Source organism: Monodelphis domestica, chromosome 2 (genome assembly GCF_027887165.1).
Source record: "Monodelphis domestica isolate mMonDom1 chromosome 2, mMonDom1.pri, whole genome shotgun sequence".
Lineage (NCBI taxonomy): Eukaryota > Metazoa > Chordata > Mammalia > Didelphimorphia > Didelphidae > Monodelphis > Monodelphis domestica.
Window position 1 is genome coordinate 230,456,149 of NC_077228.1, and position 18,689 is coordinate 230,474,837.

The 18,689-nt window shown below is 45.7% G+C and overlaps 2 protein-coding genes across 5 annotated transcripts; both read right to left on the reverse strand.

Moving 5' to 3' along the window:
• Positions 1–228: 228 nt before the first annotated feature.
• On the reverse strand, positions 229–3,796 carry RAC3 (Rac family small GTPase 3). Of its 2 annotated transcripts, none has more exons than XM_007482838.3 (6): positions 3,412–3,796; positions 1,983–2,054; positions 1,581–1,698; positions 1,333–1,395; positions 1,004–1,163; positions 229–888 (listed from the first exon to the last, which is right to left on the reverse strand). In XM_007482838.3, the coding sequence occupies exons 1-6, from the start codon at positions 3,444–3,446 to the stop codon at positions 758–760; spliced, it is 579 nt and encodes a 192-aa protein (XP_007482900.1). In that variant the 5' UTR covers positions 3,447–3,796; the 3' UTR covers positions 229–757. The 2 variants fall into 2 exon arrangements, with proteins under 2 accessions (XP_007482900.1, XP_016286196.1); XM_016430710.2 differs by having other exon boundaries at positions 681–888; positions 1,000–1,163; positions 3,412–3,589.
• A 904-nt stretch (positions 3,797–4,700) lies between these two features.
• LRRC45 (leucine rich repeat containing 45) lies at positions 4,701–18,674 on the reverse strand. Of its 3 annotated transcripts, none has more exons than XM_056817319.1 (19): positions 18,540–18,608; positions 17,453–17,538; positions 16,797–17,083; positions 15,877–15,938; positions 15,249–15,319; positions 14,918–15,096; positions 13,772–13,900; positions 12,352–12,464; positions 11,629–11,687; positions 11,461–11,538; positions 10,570–10,705; positions 10,350–10,427; positions 9,904–10,015; positions 9,752–9,822; positions 8,103–8,195; positions 7,232–7,324; positions 6,105–6,278; positions 5,876–6,023; positions 4,701–5,748 (listed from the first exon to the last, which is right to left on the reverse strand). In XM_056817319.1, exons 3-19 carry the CDS (start codon positions 17,026–17,028, stop codon positions 5,552–5,554), a joined length of 2,025 nt encoding a protein of 674 aa, XP_056673297.1. In that variant the 5' UTR covers positions 17,029–17,083; positions 17,453–17,538; positions 18,540–18,608; the 3' UTR covers positions 4,701–5,551. The 3 variants fall into 3 exon arrangements, with proteins under 3 accessions (XP_056673297.1, XP_056673296.1, XP_003340325.2); XM_056817318.1 differs by having other exon boundaries at positions 17,465–17,538; positions 18,540–18,605; XM_003340277.4 differs by lacking the exon at positions 17,453–17,538 and having other exon boundaries at positions 18,540–18,674.
• Positions 18,675–18,689: the final 15 nt, after the last annotated feature.

Consider the following 18,689-nt stretch of genomic DNA (forward strand, 5'->3'; position numbering starts at 1 on the left):
CAAAGTCACCCCACCAACTAATCCAGATCTTTGGCTCAGGGCAAGCTGGTCAGAGCCAGTCTGGGGCTTTTGAGGAAGAACTGTCTGAGGCTTACAATAGTATAGGCAGGATTCCTGTGGATACACCCAAGATATCAAAGGAAGCTATTGTTTACTCTGTAGTGACTTGGGGAACTGGGGGCAGGAAAGCAAGCTATCGAGAAGGGTCAAGTCCCAAGAAAGGCAAAGTTTATGTTCATGGAGAATGTTTATTGTATAAAATAAGGGATGATGGCCCTGTCCTGGGACAGGATGAATAGAATCCACGGTCACAAACGTCCCTCCATTCCCTTCCCCCACCCCCCAACCTGGGAAACCTGTCCCGGGGCTGCCCGGTCATGCCGCTTCTCCTCTCTGAGAGAGACCCTGCTCCCTCCTGTGCTAGCTGGAGGCCTGGGCTCCTGGGTCCCTGGGTGCAGAGCTGAGTGGGTGGGAGTGTCCCAGGCCTGGGCAGGGGCTTCCTCTTTCCCTTTTCAGCCCTCCCTCCAGCCCCTGCAGGAGTGCTTGCTCTGCTCCTTGTGCTGTGCTTCCCTTCCCACCCGCCTCCCTCCCTCTACCCACATCAAATCAGACTGAAGGGAAATCGAACATTTCAACAATGACACCATACTTGAGGGGCTGGAACACTGTCCCAAGCCCCAAGCCCCAAGCCCTTGGGCTCCTAGCCTTCCTCACCACTCAGGCCATCCTGGGGGGAAGAGGAGACTCTGGGCAGGGTTTAGAACACAGTACACTTCTTTCCAGGTTTCTTGATGGGGGGAGGACAAAGCACTGCCCGAATAGCCTCATCAAATACTGTCTTGAGTCCCCGCTGAGTCAATGCTGAGCACTCCAGGTATTTGACAGAGCCTGGGGGCAAGTGGAAAGGGTCTCAGGATGGGCTTATCTTCATCCCTACCTTATTGTGGGGCTCACCCTCCTCTTACTGTCCCCAGGGGCTGCTACTGCCTGCTGCTCTACTCACCAATCTCTCTGGCCATAGCCAGGCCTTGGGGGTAAGTGATAGGTGCCAGTTTCTTGTCCCGAAGTCGTTCGATGGTGTCCTTGTCATCTCGAAGGTCCAACTTGGTACCCACCAGGATGATGGGTGTGTTGGGGCAGTGGTGTCGTACCTCAGGGTACCACTATGGGAAGAGGTACAAGATGCTAAGGAGTCTTCCTTTCTTTGTGGCCCCCGTTCTCTAGCCATAGGTCTCTCCCCTTCCCTGGGTCTCATGCTTCTGGAAAAGGAAGAAATGGGCCTAATGTTCCTTAGAGTAGCTTTCCGTCTTGCCCTTGCCCACCACATAGTACCTTGGCACGGACATTCTCAAAGGAGGCTGGGCTCACCAAAGAGAAACAGATCAGGAAGACATCCTAAGTAAGAAAGTATGGTCAGTGGCTTGTTGGTGAAAGAGCTCTTTCCCCACCCTCTATTTACCCACTTGCCCCACTGTAAGATTTCAACCCTGAGCTCCCAGTCTGAGCATTGAAGTCCTAACTCTCCCCAGTACCAGAACTCCCAGAGTGGGAGGAAGTAGGGAGCTGCAGGTACTACATACAGTCTGGGGATAAGAGAGAGGTCGAAGCCGGTCATAGTCCTCCTGCCCAGCTGTATCCCACAGTCCCAGGTTCACTGGCTTTCCATCTACCATCACATTGGCTGAGTAATTGTCGAAGCTGTATGGACAAGAGAAGTCAGGATTGAGGGATTTGGCCCCCAGAGTTCTACACAGGGAATTCAAAAGTCTTGACTTCACCACCATATTGTCCTGCCCATCCCCTCCTTCTCCCCCTCCCTTCTCCTCAGAATCGGGAACATTGTGTCCTCAGGGAATGTAGACTGTAGCAAATTGCAAGGTCCTCCTGTGTCTTTCTTAGGCTGGGGCCCAACCCACACATGCATCCCTTTTCTGTGCCCTTCTCTTTGGTCTCCCTTCTATTCCCAGGTCCCAGATGCTCACACAGTAGGGATGTACTCTCCAGGGAAGGCATTGGTGGTGTAACTGATTAGCAGGCATGTCTTCCCCACGGCTCTTAAGGGAGAAATGGTATAAAGCAGAGGTTGATTCCCCAAGTCTTGCCCATATCCTTCTCCTCCAATGCACCCATTTGACAAAGACTCTACCCTATCACCTTTGGGATCTGTACCCCAAGATCTGAAATGAAGAGACAGAAATCTCCAAGAAGGTTGAAATTGTGAGGTCTCCCACAGTTCTACATTTCCCCTCCCCCTCCCCCCTAGCTTTTCTGAAGAGTCGCAAGAGGTGGGAAGTAGAGAAATGGAAGTTGCTGGGTAGGGTTAGTGTAGGAATGAGGTGCTGATTCTAGCAATTCAAGTGAACTTACAAATTCTCTGAAGAGGATGAAAAGGGGAAGAGGAGTTAGGGACCTAAAGTAGTACCAGGAAAGATGGTAGGTTGGAGGCAATAAGTGAGAGCTGGATCTCAAAGACCAAAACAGGGCCTCAATCCCACCCCCACAAAAGATCAATTGGTGGGGAGATGAGCTAGTTGTTGTTTTGATGTACTCTGTAACCTGGGCCACTAGGTCCATACTGATACTCAAAACTAGGAACAGAAGGGAAATGGCTGGGGCAGCTAGGGAGGAAATTAAAACTCAATTCGATACTCTGTGCAAAGGTGCTGGGAATACAAAGGCAAAAATCAAACTGCTGATGTCCTCATAGTTCACTGGAATGAAAATGCGGGGTGGAAGGTCTGGAGATGGGCAGGAGAAGGGGAAATGGAAGAATTTCAGAGTTGGGACCTCAAAGGAGTCCTCCAGTTCAATTCCTACCTGATGTGAAAATACTCTCCACAGCATCGGTCCCTGACCCATAGTGATGCAGAGGGATCTTCCCAAGACTATCCTTCTATTTCTTCAGCCCCAGTTATTGCTCTCCTTTTCTGGGACTGGGGTTGCCCTCCCCCAACCCTCGTTTCAGACCAGATGCTGACGGGGGGAGGGGGACGGGACCGCCAAGGCTCTGACCAGCCCCAAAGAGACAAGGCTGCCAGGGCGTGGCACGTGTGTGCCCTCGGATGGGGGGCTGCGGGTAAGGGTGGTAGGCAGATACATCGCTCAGCTTGGGCTACCTGCGCCCCCCCAGCAGGTGTCAGCCCCATCACCTGGCCTCGTGGGTTCTCAGCATCCAGCAATTGTGCCTTTTAATTTCCCCCGACCCTCGACCCTGCCCCCACCCACCTGCGATGCAGACCCACCCTTAGCATTCCCAAACCGACCTCAACCCTTGACTCTTCGGACCGGGGTGGAGCCCCGGACCCCGCCCACAGCTCCCCCAGAGTCGGGCCCCGCCCCCCGGCACCCCCAGAGCCAGAGCCGCCCCTTGCGTCTCCAGAGCCGTCTCCCCCCCACCCGCCCTGGGCTCACCCGTCGCCGACCACCACACATTTGATGGCCTGCATGTGCCCGGGGCCAGGAGCCGGCTGCGCGGGAGCCGGCGTCTGCGAACCGAACCGCAGAGAAATGCCCCAGCGCCGCAGCCACGGCTGGGACTGGAGAGCCGAGGGGGCCGAGCCGAGCGAACGAGCGAGCGTCAGGGGCCGGATACAGCCGAGCGCCGCCGCCGGAGACAGCCGAAGACCCGAGACCGGCGGACGAGCGAGCGGGCGCCACGAAAGTGGGAGGTGGAATCCTAGACCTTTCCCCGCCCACTCGGGCGGAGGTGACTCTGTGGCCCAGGGCCACTGGGGCGGCAAGAGTTTAGCTCCTCCCAAACGGGTTCCCTAAGACCTCTGGGAGGGGTAACTCAGTCCTGCTGGGTTTTCTGGAGATGCTCATCCTACACCCACAGTCGGTACCCAGGGCCACAGGAGGACACGCCTGGAGAATGGGACAGAGGGAGTGGAGGGACTACTACTGAGGGCAGGAGCCTAACTGGAGAGATCCAGCAAGGACAGGCCATCCATTTTTTTCTAGCTGAACTCCCGCCCCCACCCCTCCCCAGTTGCTAGGGATTTCTCTTCAGCAATTATCTTGCATTCTCATTATCTGTGCACTGAATGTATTCTGCCAGTAGCCTCCCAAGTTCCTCGAGGGGCCTATTTGGGTTTTGTCTGCAACCTAGCACCCAGCTCTGTGCCTCTCCATTAAACAGATCATTGTGTTTGTTGAATTGAATTTGGGGAACCTGGAGAAATGGGGCAGAGTCCCATGGTAAAGGAGGGGAGAAAAGTTGGAGAGGTCCCATTAGAGAGGACTCTTGCACCATTCAATCTACCCACTCAGGGCCAGGCTTTGCTTGCTTCAACATTATGTGAACAGTGTTTGCTTCTTAGGCTTTAGCTATGCTGACCCCCTTTGCTCACTCTTATCTACACCAAAGCAGTAGCTGGGAAGTGCCTTAGATACCTTCTGGAGCAGTAGGCACGGGGGCCAGACCAAGGATCAAAGGACCTTTTTCATAGTAGGCACTCAAACAGCAACTAATTAATCTAGTTTTGATCGGGTATTATAAACCTTGGTGATGATGGAGGGATTTTTTGGTTGCCCCAGGACCACCTCTTGCCACCATTGCAAGAGGGCAGAATTCAAGGTGAAAAGCTTGCTAAGGAAAAGGTCTCTAAGCAAGGCAACAGGGCAATAGGAGTAGGTCTTGTGATCAGGGAACCAGATGATCTGGTCCTAGAGAGATGGCACAGGCACTGGAGGCCCTGGCGTATCATGAAATGCACAAGCTCTATATTTCAGAAACATGCCAAACAATAAAAAAAAAATCACCTGAGAGTGTGCAAAAGAATGTCCACTGAGTGAGTCTCAAGGTTAAATTTTAAAAGTGATCATAACATCTGCTTTGTAACTAGCACACGATTATGCACAAGCAAACACACGCACACACACACCCTCATCTATCTCTTGGGGAGAGATATCTGTAGAGTTCAATCTTAGTTATGCTCCAGGTTTTCTGTCATCTTCCAGCACTCTCTTAAGGCACATGATCCTCAAAATAAGATGGAGGGGCAAAGAAGGGAATCTTTAAGTCCTCGAGTACCAAGGAGCACTTGGCCAACTGATCTGCCTTATAAATGAGGGCAACGCCCATGGGTTTGCTTCTGACATAGTGGGGCACTGACCAGCCAAAGCCCATTGCTGGAAACTTAAACAATTCACTTGGGTCTAGTCTAGGGTGATTCCTTTGGGACAATGAAATTCAAATCACATAATTGATTTTCAAAAAACACAGCATGGTAGCCTCCGTTCTCCTCAGTCATCAGTGTTGTTTTAAGTTGGAGATGAGATAGGAAAGCCATTTTGCCTTGTGTGGAAGGGGTGAAGGAAGGGAAGAAAGTTGGGAGAAACCCAGATTTCCCTCCTCCCTTGGTGAGTAGTTCTCTGATATCAACTATATTTCCACCAGGAATCCTGAATGCTCTGGAAGGTCTTGTCCTGTACTTTTCCAAAGATGAGGTTCCAAGGTTCTAAGAATGATTCAGGAGATGGAGCTCCCTTTGTCTTGCTGCCACCATTCCCTCTGCTTTATCCCCAGTCTTAGAACCTCCCTTGACTCTTATTACTGGTCAGGGTTTGCAGTCCCCAGGGGAGAGCCCTGTACATAAGCCAAGATAGCATTCTGCAGGAAGCTTGCTCGTTGGGCCTCCTCTTCCCGAAGCCTGGTGATCTCTGCATTCTTGAGTCTCAGCTTTTCCCTGATAGAAGCATTCTCACCCTCTCTGTCCAGCAGAGCCTCCCGGTGGCTGCTTGACATTACTATGGGGAGAGGAGAAGTTCAATGAGGGGGAAGCCCCAACAGTGGATGTGGAGCATGCAAGTTCTATTAGCATGTCTCCTGGGTAGCAAGAGCCTCCCTGGGAGCTCTTTCAGGTAGAGACCTCACCTTTGATCTGCCTTTCCAGGGCTGCAATCTTCTCCTTTAGCCCTTCCTGTGCTGTCCGCTCTGCCTGCAAATGGCCAATCTGTTCCTGCAACTCCACTCGTACCTTGTTTACTTCAGCTACCTTCTCCTGTTCCTTGTTTCTCAGTTCCTATTGGGGGAAACACTATGAGGAGAGGAAGTGGGGCCCAGCTATGGCCTCTGCAGGGTCTGGAGGGCCCCACAGACTCACCTGCTGCATGTCCTCTAGCTGCCGCCTCAGTGTTTCCATCTGGAGGCTCATCTGGCTGCTTTTGGCCTGGGTTTCAGCCACAGTTTGTTTCTGCTGGAGGCAGTATTCCTGAGCTTCATCCCGGGCCTGAGACATCAGCCTCATTTTCTCTTCCAAATGAGTCATTCGCTGTTGCTTCAAGGTCCAAAGAACAACAATGATTTGGGCCATCTTGGAAGATGGAGAGTTTCCCTAGAAGGTTCCTGTTCTTCCTCCAAAACTTTCTATTGCCTTATTTTTCTTCTGAGGACTTCTTAAAATCCATCCAATGAGTCCCAAATCAACTCAATGATAGCTCCTTTTCTCCAAGGCTCCACAACTCTTACACACTAAGCAACAGGCCAAGAGTTCTCATAACCAACTCCCAAGAATTAAAAGCCCTTCCAATTGTTTTGTTGCAGGCAATATTGTTTGAAACGAATGGGTTAAAGGCTATGGATCTTATAATTAGGGAGACTAATCATTGCAGTAATGTCTGTTGCAAGAGGGCAGCTGGGTGGCTAAGTGGATTGAGTCAAGCCTAGAGAGGGGAGGTCCTAGGTTCAAAATCTGGCTTCAGATACTTCTCAGCTGTGTGACCTTGGGCAAGTCACTTAACCCCCATTGCCTAGCCCTTACCACTCTTTTGCCTTGGAGCCAATTGGCTCCAAGACAGAAGGTAAGGGTTTAAAAAAAAATAATGTCTGTTGCGATAGAATTTGACCTGTAAATTAATTTGGTACTTGTTTAAATGCTATTTCTTATGTTCTTTTTCATATGTGTGTCCTACCTTCTCTATTAGACTTGGAATTTCTTAAAAATAAAAAATAAGAGTATCTTCTGTCTTAGTATCAATTCTAGAACAGAAGAGTAAATGGCAAGCAAGGATAGGCAATGGGATTAAGTGATTTGTCCAGGGTCACACAGCTAGGAAATATCTGAGGCCTCCTGACTCCAGATCTGGTGCTCTATCTACTGTGTTCCCTAGCTGGCCCAGACTTGGAACTTCTTGAAAATGGTGATTCAACTTCTATTCTCAGGCATCCTATTCTGTCTTCCTTTCCTCACTACTAGTAAAGGTTCTACTTTTTCAGGGTTAATCAACTCACCACTTCCAGGCGAACTTGGTTCTTGGCTTTAATAATCTCCTCCTCTGCCTGATCTCGCTCGGCCAGTATAGTTTTCTTCACTCGGCTTACCTCCTACTCAGGCACAGACATGAAAACTCTAGGTGACCATCACCATTCTCAGGGAGTCACCCACCTCTGGCCACAAAGCAGGTCTTGGGCCAAAGTCAGCTTTTTGGGGGGGATGGGAGGCTTGGATTTGTAATTTCCACTAGAAGGAATTTCCCAGCAACAGCTTCTAACAGAATCATTTTTCACTTTCAGAGTCAAGAATTGCCTTGGGCACTGAGAGATTAAGGGATTTGCCTAGGGTTACCTAGCCAGGTGTCAGGGGTGAGACTTGAACCTAGTCCTCCCTGATGCCAAGCCCAGTTTCCCTTTGCCAGTTGACTTTTTAACTTGGGCCTATAGCTCTCAATTATTGAAAAGAAGGTCAGCTATTTCTGTAATAGGGCCTTTTGACAGAACCTCCCTTTCCCTACTCTCCCACATGATGGGTGAGAAATAAATAAGTGGTATTAGAACAAGGGATATCCTTTCAGTCTTTGCCCTGAGCTCTGTGGTTGTCACTTTCAATCCATTTGTAGCTTTGCTTTGCCAAGGCCTGCTTCTTAGATCACCTTCTGGGTTTCTTGATGGTTCTGATTAAGGAGATCACACTCAGGGGAAAACCCTGGCAATGAATAAGGGAGGAACTCTGGAAAGCAGAATATTTTTGAATCCAGGTCTATAAGGCTCCTGTTGTAATAATGATGCACAGTATAAAGAGGAATATCTGGAGGAAGGGTGATATCTGTATACCCTGAGATATTAGTTAATGGGTCAATGTTCCTCCTCTATTATGCATGCTCACCTCTTCCAGGGAGATTCGCACTGTCTCCAGCTTTTGTATCCTCTCCTTCAAGGCTTGTTCACTTTCTTCCATGTGACGAGTCATGTGTTCTACCTGTTCAGTAACAAAGATGGAGTGCTAGTAGCCTTGAGAAATCCTGCTCCCCAATTCTTTCCCCAGTGCACTGGAAATAGCTGCTTTTTAAAATTTTAAACCCTTACCTTCTGTCTTAGAATCAATACTGTGCACTTTGGTTCTAAGACAGAAGCACAATAAGGGCTAGGCAATGAGGGTTAATGACTTATCAGGATCACACAGCTAGGAAGTGTCTGAGGCCAGATTTTAACCTAGGACCTCCTGTCTCTGGGCCTGGCTCTCAATCCACTGAGCCTCCTAGCTGCCCTCAGTAGCTGATTTTCTAAACCCCATTTATTTCCTTCTAACAAGAACTGGGCCCCAAAGGCCTTTAGCTCTGCCACTGGAGAAAAACTTAAGGTTGTTCAACCATTTGGGAATGAATTAATTTTCAAAGAGACAAATTAGCTTCTTAATATTAATATGTTTTGGGCTGTTCTCCTTTCTGATGCCTTTTAGCCAGCAGCCTGGAAAAATAACTACTCAGAAACTGGGAAATAGGAGGCCTAAGTCCAAGTCTCTAACTACTTAACCACTTGACCTTGGGCAAATCACCTGACCTCAATGATTTCACTTTCTCAATCTGTAAAATTGTTGTGTCTGATTCTTCATGACCTCATTTGGGGTTTCTTTGGCAAAGATACTCAAGTAGTTTGCCATTTCTTCTCCTGCTCATTTTACAGATGAAGAACTGAGGCAAACAATTAAGTGATTCGCTTAGGATCACACAACTAGTAAATGTCTGATGCTGGATTTGAACTAATGAAGATGAGTTTTCTTGATTTTAAGCTCAATGTTTTATCCACTATGCCACCTAGCTGCCCAATCAATGAACAATGCCCAAAAAAATGAACTATCTGTTTTTGAGGGCTGTTGTGGGGGTTAATTAGGAATGTATGATAAGTACTTTGTAAAACACAAAACACAAATCAGCTATTTTTTAAAAACCAGAGTAAAATTTTAGTGTAGAGAGAGGCTTCCCACTGAAGAACTTTCTCTGCCAATACAAATTTGTACCTTCTCTGGACCTCGAGCCTGAAAAAATTATAAATGACTTGCCTAGGGTCACATAGCCAGTATATGTCAGAAGCGGAACTTGAACTCAGGTCTTCATGACTCTGAGTTCAACTCTTTATCTACTCTGCTATATTCTTTCATACAATTCTATTTTTAAAAAAAAGAAAAGAAAAAAAAGACAGACTTTCTATTATTTACCAGGAGATCTTAGTTCTAGTTCTAACTTTGCCTCTAATTAGCTGGGTGATTTCTGGCAGGTGCTTCATTTCCCTGACCCTGTTTCCTCCTCTGTAAACAGAATTTGGATTAGATAATCTTGAAGGTTTTATCTAGCTTTTCTGATATTCTAGGACACTATGATTGCCCCTGGTTGGGTGGGGAAGAACTATAACTTCCCAGAACCCTAATGGCACCCCTGGCAGGTTTGAGACCATCAATATATACTACAAAAGCTTGAGAGACTAAGGAGGCCCTCAAATTCTTCTTCCCCATAAGACAAATTACAGGTCCTCTTTTACCTCTTTTAGTCGAAGGTTTTCTGAATCATCTAGGCTTTGTTTGAATCTCCTCTTCTCTAATTCCAGGCGCTCTGGAGGGTCAAAGCAGGGAGATATGAGCCTCACTCTTGTAGAGAAGCAGTCTTGTTTACCCCCTGCTCTCAGGAACTCACCCTCTGCCTGAGTTAATCGTAGTTTCAGGTCTGCTGTTATATTGGTTAGTTCCTGCTTTGTCAGGAATAGTCGCTCCTGCTGCATCTTGCTCTTTCGCTCTAGTTCATCCACCTGAAAGGCCAGAACAGGGTGTTAAACATGTGGCTCCTCAGTGCAACCCAAACCAAACTAAAATTTAATTGAGAAATATTTTTAGAATAAGCAAAAGAACAATAAAACATAGATGATGTTAACATGTGGTTTTCTAAGTCACTGAATGGCCTATGGGGATCCTTCGGTATGATTTAGTGGTTCTCATTTCTATTTGCTTTTGACAACAATGATGCCAGGCTTGCTTAGCTCCCAACTTCTGGACACATGCTAGGATATAGTCATTGCTCCTTAGTTAGAGCAAATACATGTTTAGCTTCAGCTTATTAGCCTTGGCCCAGCCCCCCTGCTGTACCTGATTCCGTAGAAGCATATTTCTCTCATTGGATGCAGACAATTCTTTCAGTAGTTTAGCTTCCCGATCTGCAGCTTCCTGGGAGTATAATTAGATGAGAAGCAATTGTGGTCAGGCTCTCTTTCTGCCCCATCTCTGAGGCCTTCATGTTTAAGCAATGCCCTTCCCAATTTATCTATCTGTGGCCTCATCTCTCCCCTCATCATTTAGCCCATTGTACCTGTTGCTCTAGCTTCATTTCCTTGGATTGTCGTTGGGACAAGTTCAAATGTTCCTGCTTTGAAGAGGACAGCATCTCAGTCAGTTCTTGTATTTTCTGCTCAGACAGGGCCAATGCCGCTTCAGTCATCTGTAGCCTACAGGATGGGAGAGGTTTATTCAATCAATACCTATCTAGTGCCTCCAGGGTACAGCACACTGGATTAAGCATGGGAGATGTAAGAATTCAGATTAGAAGGATAAGGCAAAATATAGGGAACCATAAAAGCAATATGACATCACATAATGAATGCACAAGAGTTGAAAAACAAAGTGCTACATGAGGTCCCTGTGGGGACCCTGTGCTTTGTAAGATTCTGCAGAAGTTTCTTCTGCTCAATGTTTGAATCCAAACGCTTCAGCCTGACTTTTAAAGACCCCATCACCAACTAACCCTCCCATTGTGTCTTTCCCCTTTATATGAATCTCTCTTTTCCAGTTAACCTATTCCATCTATAAAAACCAAACCAAACTTACTTGTTCTATCAAACACACCAGCAGTCATCTTTCCTTCTCTCTGCCAGGCCACATCCTACCCCACCTCCTTCAAAACTCAGCTGTTTCAAATTCTCCAAGAAATCATTCTGGATGAACTCAATCCAACTTTACTCTCTTCCTTTAACCATGCATCCTGTTTCTTGTTGTTGTTGTTTTTAGCACACTTATTGCCACTGGTTCATTTTTCTCTCCTGGTATTCTGAAACACCCATGGATGTGTGTACTCATACTCTGACTACTCTGTGAAGGTTAGGGCAAAGCAGGTGCATAATATATCTTGAAGGAAAGAGGTATTCAAGGATCCTACTAGGGGTACCCTAAACCACCTCCCTGCCTACCCCAGTCTACTACATACTTGGCCTTGAGGGAGTTGATCATTGAGTGACGCTCATTTAGGGCTTCTTGAAGTTGACTCATTCGGACTGCAGATGTCCTGAGGAATGGCAAGAGAACTGACCATTAAAACACAGCTACATATCCCATAAAGCAGTTGCCTCTTACCTCCTTCTGAACTCTTGCTTACCTGCAATTCCTGGAAATTTCTTCCCTCTGTTTATCAATTGTATCCATCAGGTTCAGGAACTGGGGATGGAACAGACATAAACCATATAAAAAATGGTAAATCCTAACACTTTAGTTGGGATCTAGACCAAAGGGCAAAATTTCAGGTCAGCAGAAGACTAATTAGTACTCAGATCATGCCAAGGAAGTAAGAAGTCTTCCCTTCCAGCTTTATACCTCATATACCTAAAGGGCTCCTGGGCACTGGATTGTCAGCTACTAGGAAGGAGAAACACTTGACATTGAGGGATTCTGGGATACAAGGGCAGAAAATAGTCAGGAAAATAAAAGAATCAGATGAAGGGACTCTACAATACAGAGGAAACTCTATGGAGACACTAGAAAAGAAGCACTAGTCCTCTCTTCTTCTCTTGAAAAAGGAGAAGCTGATAGCACAGACCATGATGACCAAGAAAAAGATGAATTGACAAAAGTTCCTGATTTAACTTCTTTTTTTCCTGGGGAGGAAAAGAATCTTGAGGAGTTGGAAGATAGGGTAAAGGAGACTTGGCTTCTCTTAATCCACATAAAGTCTATAATGAACAAGACCATGGAGATCATCTCACTAAGGGAAAGCAATAAAAGCAAAGCATGAACTGCAGATATATGACCAGCCAGCTTCATGCAAAGCTCTGGGTTGCTTCCTTTCTAAGACAAAAGCAGGATGGCAAGTGAGTCTGTTTACCTGTTTGGATTTCTCTTCTTTGAGGTTTTGGACTTCCTTGCTTAGCACATAGGTTCGGTTCTGATTCTCCTGGAGAGACACCTGTCTGTCTATGTTGTGATCCATGGCTTGTTCTATCAGAAGACAGCAGTGTCAGCCCTGTGCCCCACTTCACTCTGGGATAGCTCTAGCATTACTTTACAAAGAGCTGGGTAATCCACTTGTAGCCAGGATGTTCTTTTGACTTATTCAAGAACTGAAGCTGAGGATAGGTCTTAGGATCCTGAGAACCACCAATTCTATCTATTCTGGTCACTTTTGTAAATTACTGCTACTAAACTAGATGAAATACATAAATAATAGCAAAGAATAAGTTAACATGAACTGTATGCCATATTACTTCAGCAGTCTTACCTCCTTTTTGAGTTTTCATTTAGGGCAATTTTAAAATGAATTTGTATTGCCTGAGAACACTTTGAGAAGACATAGGAGATGACTTAAGATTATGGTGAGGGGTAAGGAGAAACTGGGCTATAACTTTTAATTCTCTTTGGATAATTGATAAATTAGAATCTTGCCCCCAAGTAAAAGCTGAAAGTTTGGTGCACAATTACTTTTTTAGAGAGGTGGAAAGAGTGCTGAACTGGAAGCAAGAGGCCTGAGTTCAAATCTCACCTCAAACAGTTATTAGCTAGCCAGGTAATCCTGGGCAAGTTATACTCTCAGAGCCTCAGTTTCCCCATTTGTAAAATGGGGACAATAATAACTGGACCACTATTTTCTCACAGGATTACTGTTCTGAAAGCATATTTATAAGCCTTAAAACATTATATAAATATGAAAAATGGCTATTATAGTGGCCTTTAAAAACTCCAGGGAGTTTTGCATATAGGGTATAGCCCTTCCATAGGGTCCCAGGGTCCTATGCAAGCAAAGACTTCCCCAGCACCACCCCAGGAACTAGAGATTGGGGAGACTCCTCAGATTACATTAAATCCATCAATAATGATTGCTAATATTTACCTAGTGCTTTAAGGTTTGCAAAACATTTTATGAACATCAACTCATTTAATATAATGCTCTTTGCAAACTTTAAAATCACATTGAGAAATAGGATCTCCTATTTTGTATTTCTAGTTTGTATTTCTGAACAACTTCATTGGAAATCTGCAGAGGTTGGAATAAAACCTACTATTTCTGTGCTTTCCCAGAATACTTTTCCTTGAAGAGAAGGATGGCATTATTTTATCAATAGATAGGTACTACACACTAATCCGATACAATTAGATTCTTCCCTACCTAACTGATGGTTCTGTAAAATATTTAGTTTTTCCAAGAGATAGGATTAAATCAAAGGGACACACCAGGTCTGAGAGTTGATTTACACCCCACTTTGAGACACAGTTCTGAGAATCTAGTTCCCTCCAGTCCTACCACTTACCAACAGCTCTCAAGACATCCCCTGGGATATTGTTCCCAGCTAGCTCCAGCTTCCTTAGGGTCTTGTTGTTGGGAAGACAATTCATAATTGCCCGGCCTCCCAAGAGTCCAATGTTATTCCAACGAAGATCTGAAGGGGAAACATGACATCACAGGAACAGAGAAAACCACCAAAGGATGGAATAGCATGTGGCCAATATGGCAAGAGAAGTTTTGCCACAGAGCCCCAACAGTTGCTAATTCTTCTATTCCTATAAGAGGGAATATGATATCATAGAAAAAGCACCTATGGAACTTAAGGCAGAGCAGGCAAGAGTGTAGGAAGAAAGGGACAGAGCAAGAGCTTTGGTTTCAGAAGGCAAAAAGGAAAAGCTCTATTTTAAGTCACCATTCATCTCAAGAATTAAAAAGGCATAAATTCTTTCCTGACACTTCTTGGAAAATAGGAAAACTGCAACATAGGTAAAGAAGAAAAGATGGCAAAACACCCTGAGTGGTCGGGGTATAGAGAGGAATGTTAACTTGTTTAAGTATAGCAGCAGTGATGGGAACATAAGCTAGTTATCTAGGTGGTTCAAAGATACTGGACCTGGAAATAGGAAGATATAAATTCAAATCTGACTTCAGGCATTTACTAGTATGTGACCTGGGAAAGTCATTTAACTTCTGCTTACTTTAGTTTCCTTCTCTGTCAAGGGATTAATAACAACACTTGCCTCCCAAGATTATTGTGAGGATCAAATGAGATGATATTTGTAAAGCATTTCTGCAAAAACTTAAAAAGTGCGATGGCGGGGCTCAGTAGATAGAGAGCCAGGCCTAAATACAGGAAGTCTCAAGTTAAAATCTGGCTTTAGCCATTTCTTAGCTGGGTGACCCAGGGCAAGTCATGTAACTCCAATTGCTCAGTCTTTATTGCTCCTCTGCCTTGGCACTGGCAATATTGATTCCAAAACAGAAGGGTTTAAAAAAATTATAGAATTATAGAAATGCTAGCTATAATTCTTGTTATTGGTCATTTCCCAAATAACCAAGTTCCCTTAGGATTCTAGAACACAGAGCAGCTCCATGGCCAGGGAAAATTAGGAGAGACAACTCTCCTTTGTTGCTGGACAAGCAGGATCAGGTCTGGATGGAACTTTCTTACCCAGCTCTTGGAGAGTGGAATTCTTCTTCAAGGCCATGGCCAGCTCTTCTGCCCCCTTGTGGTTGACCTGATTGTTTCGTAGGTCTAGTTGCAGCAGAGTGGTATTGGCCCCAAGTCCTTCACAGAAGAGGGAAAAACTTTCTTCCCATATCCCCAGGTTGTTCCACTCTAGAACAAGGCTGTGAAAAGAGCCATCAGTAAGGCTGAAGGGTCCTGTCATAGAGAAGTAACCTGTACCCATGAAGGCCCATGGAAATTTGGGAGCTTTTTTTCTCTACAAACAACCCTGAGCCACATTGATGGGAAGATGGGTATGGTATCACCCTCTTACCTTTTAAGGGTCTTATTTTGTCGGAGTAGTTTGCCCAGCACCTCAGCCCCCATAGCCCGAAGGTTATTACCCTAGGACAGATAGGAGTGGGTTAGTCATTCATCTCCCTGGATGCTGGACTCTCAATGTGCCACCCCTATCTTCGTGAGCTTATCTGTGGGTTCTACTGTGCCAAAAGGTGAAACTTTGGCTACACTGACTTTTGGGAATAGTTCCTAAGAAGAAAGTTAAGGCCTGCCTTTTAAAAAAAGATATTCTATTTTTCTCAAAGTTGGTATCACATCAGTCCTTCATGGGTCTAGAGCCATTGAATCATTCATTCAACATGCATTTATTAAATGACTATGTATTTAACACTGTGGGAGATATATGACCTCTACCTAATGAGCTTAAGGATTTTTGTGAATTCAAGATACATATCTATAATGTAATAGAAGAACAATTCTGAGGCCATATATAAAGTAGGCCAATCAAACAAATATCCCTATAACTGCCCAAACTTAGGGAAGTTAACTTAGTATGTTTCCATAGGGTACCAGACCACAAAAATTATTTACCAAATTCTAATTTTCCCTTCTATCCTCCACCCTGGGTCCTTAGGTCTGATGTTATTGTGTTATCTGCTCACCTTAAAATTCAGATATTTGACTGTTGTGTTTGAACAAAGTCCTTGTATGAGCAGTTTGGATCCTGTAAGAGACAATGTTGTTTTTTGTTTGCTTGTTTTTGTTTTTTTAGATACAATGGCTTCTCTGGGTCTTCTCTTGTAATCTCCTTTCCCTATTTACAGTCAATTGCTCAAGACTCAGAAAAAGGATTTTTTTATTTTCAACTCCTGTTCATCAAGGTTAGATTTATAGATGAAATCGAGTTGACCAAAGCAACTGAATGTTGCTCCAACTCACTACAATTAGCTAGTTAAACATTAGGTAATTTCTGGGCTCAAAGACTCCAAGATCAACAGGTAGGATTTTCTAAGGCTGAGACTTGTAGTGACTCTCCCATTGACAATAAGACATCATATTTATACATCTTAAAGCTTAAAAGGTATTTTTTCAAGCTAAAATCATGTGTACCCCATAAAGGTTGCCAGGTTTCAAGCAAGGAAACTGATGTTTGTGGAGGTGAACGGTTATCCCGCAATAAGCTTATTTCTAAGCCAATATACAGAGTTTGGTATAAGTTTAGTGGAAGCAAGAGGCTGGGAAAGTAGTTTTTTGTGGAAGTATAGCTATTGCAGACAGGTATTTGATCCCAAGTCTCTCACAGAAGAGGGAAAACTTTCTTCCCATCTCTCTAGACTGTTTCACTCTAAAGTGAGGCTGGGAGAAGAAGAGAAGAGAAGGAGTCTTAGGGGATTTGTCTTCTGAGTGGGAACCTATGAGTGTGTTGTGTTCAGTAAATAAAATCATCACTGGAACCATCAGAAGGTTCTATATCTGACTCCAGGCCTAGGACAAGGAGTTCAGACCTGCCCCAGCCCAAACAGTGGCCAGAAGTTTTAGAATTGAACCTGGCCTCTGACCAAGTGCCCAGATCATCATTCACCTTCTTCACTCAACATGCAGTCACTTAGAATGATCCCTGAAAATACGATGTCATTATGCAGGAGTTTTCCCAAAGCTCCACAGGTGTCAACTGACAAGCTCTGGGAGGCCAAGTCAAGCTTGCTCTTCCCATGGCCCTCCCGAAGATCATGCAGCTGCTTGAGGACTGCTTCCTGAGGCTCAGCACCACAGTCCTTACACAGTCGGCTATAGGAACGTCGGAATTCGTCCATTGTCCCAGGATAACTACAGGGGCTTTCTCAGTATGTTCTTTATGGCCCAACTTTCCTGTGGAAAAATTCCAGAATGAGAAAATTAGCAATTCAAAAGACTCATAGTTTTGAGGTGATCAATTCCATTTTTAGGAGTGGTGTATCATATTCTTTGGCCAAGTTGCCTACACAATTGCTAACTTAAGATATATACAGAGAAATAAAAGATGGATTAGAATATAATTGTAAGAGAAGATTATAAAGTGCTATTGGATGATGGAGAACAGTACAGTTTATGACAATTCACTTCAAGACTAGATGTGGGAGCTACCCAGAGACCCAGAAAACAAAATTACACCCTAGAGGCCCTGGTACTGCCAAAATAGTTCAACATCAGAAAGCTGCTATGATTTTATCAGTAGCAATAATATTAAAGAGGAATTACCATCTGCTTTACCTCTGTATCCTAAGGACCATGGAACCTTTTCCATGTGACTTGAAGCAGGAACTTTCCATATGTGTGCTCATCCCCTATTAGAATGTGTTCTCTTTGAGAACCCATTGTCTTATTCTCTTCTCACTGTATCTACAGTGCTTAACGCATAGTTAGTGCTTTGATAAATACTTTTGAATTTCATTCTTTCTTCATGAAGGAGTAGTATATTGGGAAGGACGGGGAAGAGTGGTACTGTGTGATAAGGTGGCTATATAGGTCTGAATGTTATATAGAGGGACAGTGAGGGAGGCAGGTTGGCATGCCGATAGGGGCTTGTATGAGGGGGTTTCTATAGGAGAGGGGCATCATATAAACAAGGGGAGTGGACACTAGATAGGAAATGATGATGTAGAAAGGGGCAGTGTATAAGGGAGGCGGGGGGAGGGAGAAAGGGAGACAGAAAAAGAAACTGAGAAAGGCAGAGGGGGAGAAATGGGGAAAGAAGTAATATGAAGAGAGCAGTATATAGGGGTATAAGTACAGGGAGGGGGGATATGGAGAAGGCTGAAAGGGGGAGGGGGTAATGTGTAGACCACAATGTATAGGAAATGGACTGGTGTACTGGGACCGGGAAGGAGGGAGGGGGAATTATGAGAAGGCACTGAATGGGGGAGGGGGTAGTGGGTCGAGAGGAGTGTACAGGACGGAGGGCGACAGAAAGAGGAACGTGTACTGGTGAGGTGGGTATACGCAGGACACAGAATGGGGAAGGGGGTCGATGGAGAGAGGGGCGTGTACTGGGGAGGAGCCAGTGGGGTGGAGGGCAGATGACGTCCCCTCTTCCTCCCACTCCCGGTGGTGGAAGGGGCGCAGCGCGGGGAGGCGGGAGCTGTTTCTGACTCCTGGGCATAGAATAGGAGGCCACCAAAGGCTGTGGGGGTCACATCTGCTTTCCCCCCTCCCCGCGTCCTCTCCCTCCACAGGCGTGGGTTCGAGACCATCCCCCTAGCTACACTCTGACCCCCTAGCTACACTCTGACTCCCGCACCAGAACTGGAGAGGAAGGGGTGGGGAGGTGAACGGCCAACTCACTCACCGGCCGCCGCCTGCAGCGCCTCGGTAACCAGGAAGTGAGGGGCGCACTGGGAAAGGTAGTTCAGCCTGAGGCCTGGAGGTTGGTAGAACTACAAATCCCAGGAACCCTCACTTCTCTTAGGAAGAGCTCCGCCCGCGGCGAATGAGTAGG

Excerpts from the sequence above, each read along its gene's own strand:
- RAC3 (XM_007482838.3), bottom strand. The coding sequence starts at position 3,446 with ATGCAGGCCATCAAATGTGTGGTGGTCGGCGACGG. Across the intron at positions 1,164-1,332 it reads TTGAGAATGTCCGTGCCAAG|TGGTACCCTGAGGTACGACA; the intron begins GTACTATGTGGT and ends CTCTTCCCATAG. Across the intron at positions 889-1,003 it reads GGCTATGGCCAGAGAGATTG|GCTCTGTCAAATACCTGGAG; the intron begins GTGAGTAGAGCA and ends ACTTGCCCCCAG.
- LRRC45 (XM_003340277.4), bottom strand. The coding sequence starts at position 17,028 with ATGGACGAATTCCGACGTTCCTATAGCCGACTGTGTAAGGACTGTGGT. Across the intron at positions 15,320-15,876 it reads TCAAATATCTGAATTTTAAG|GGTAATAACCTTCGGGCTAT; the intron begins GTGAGCAGATAA and ends TATCTGTCCTAG. Across the intron at positions 9,823-9,903 it reads ACGATTAACTCAGGCAGAGG|AGCGCCTGGAATTAGAGAAG; the intron begins GTGAGTTCCTGA and ends TTGACCCTCCAG.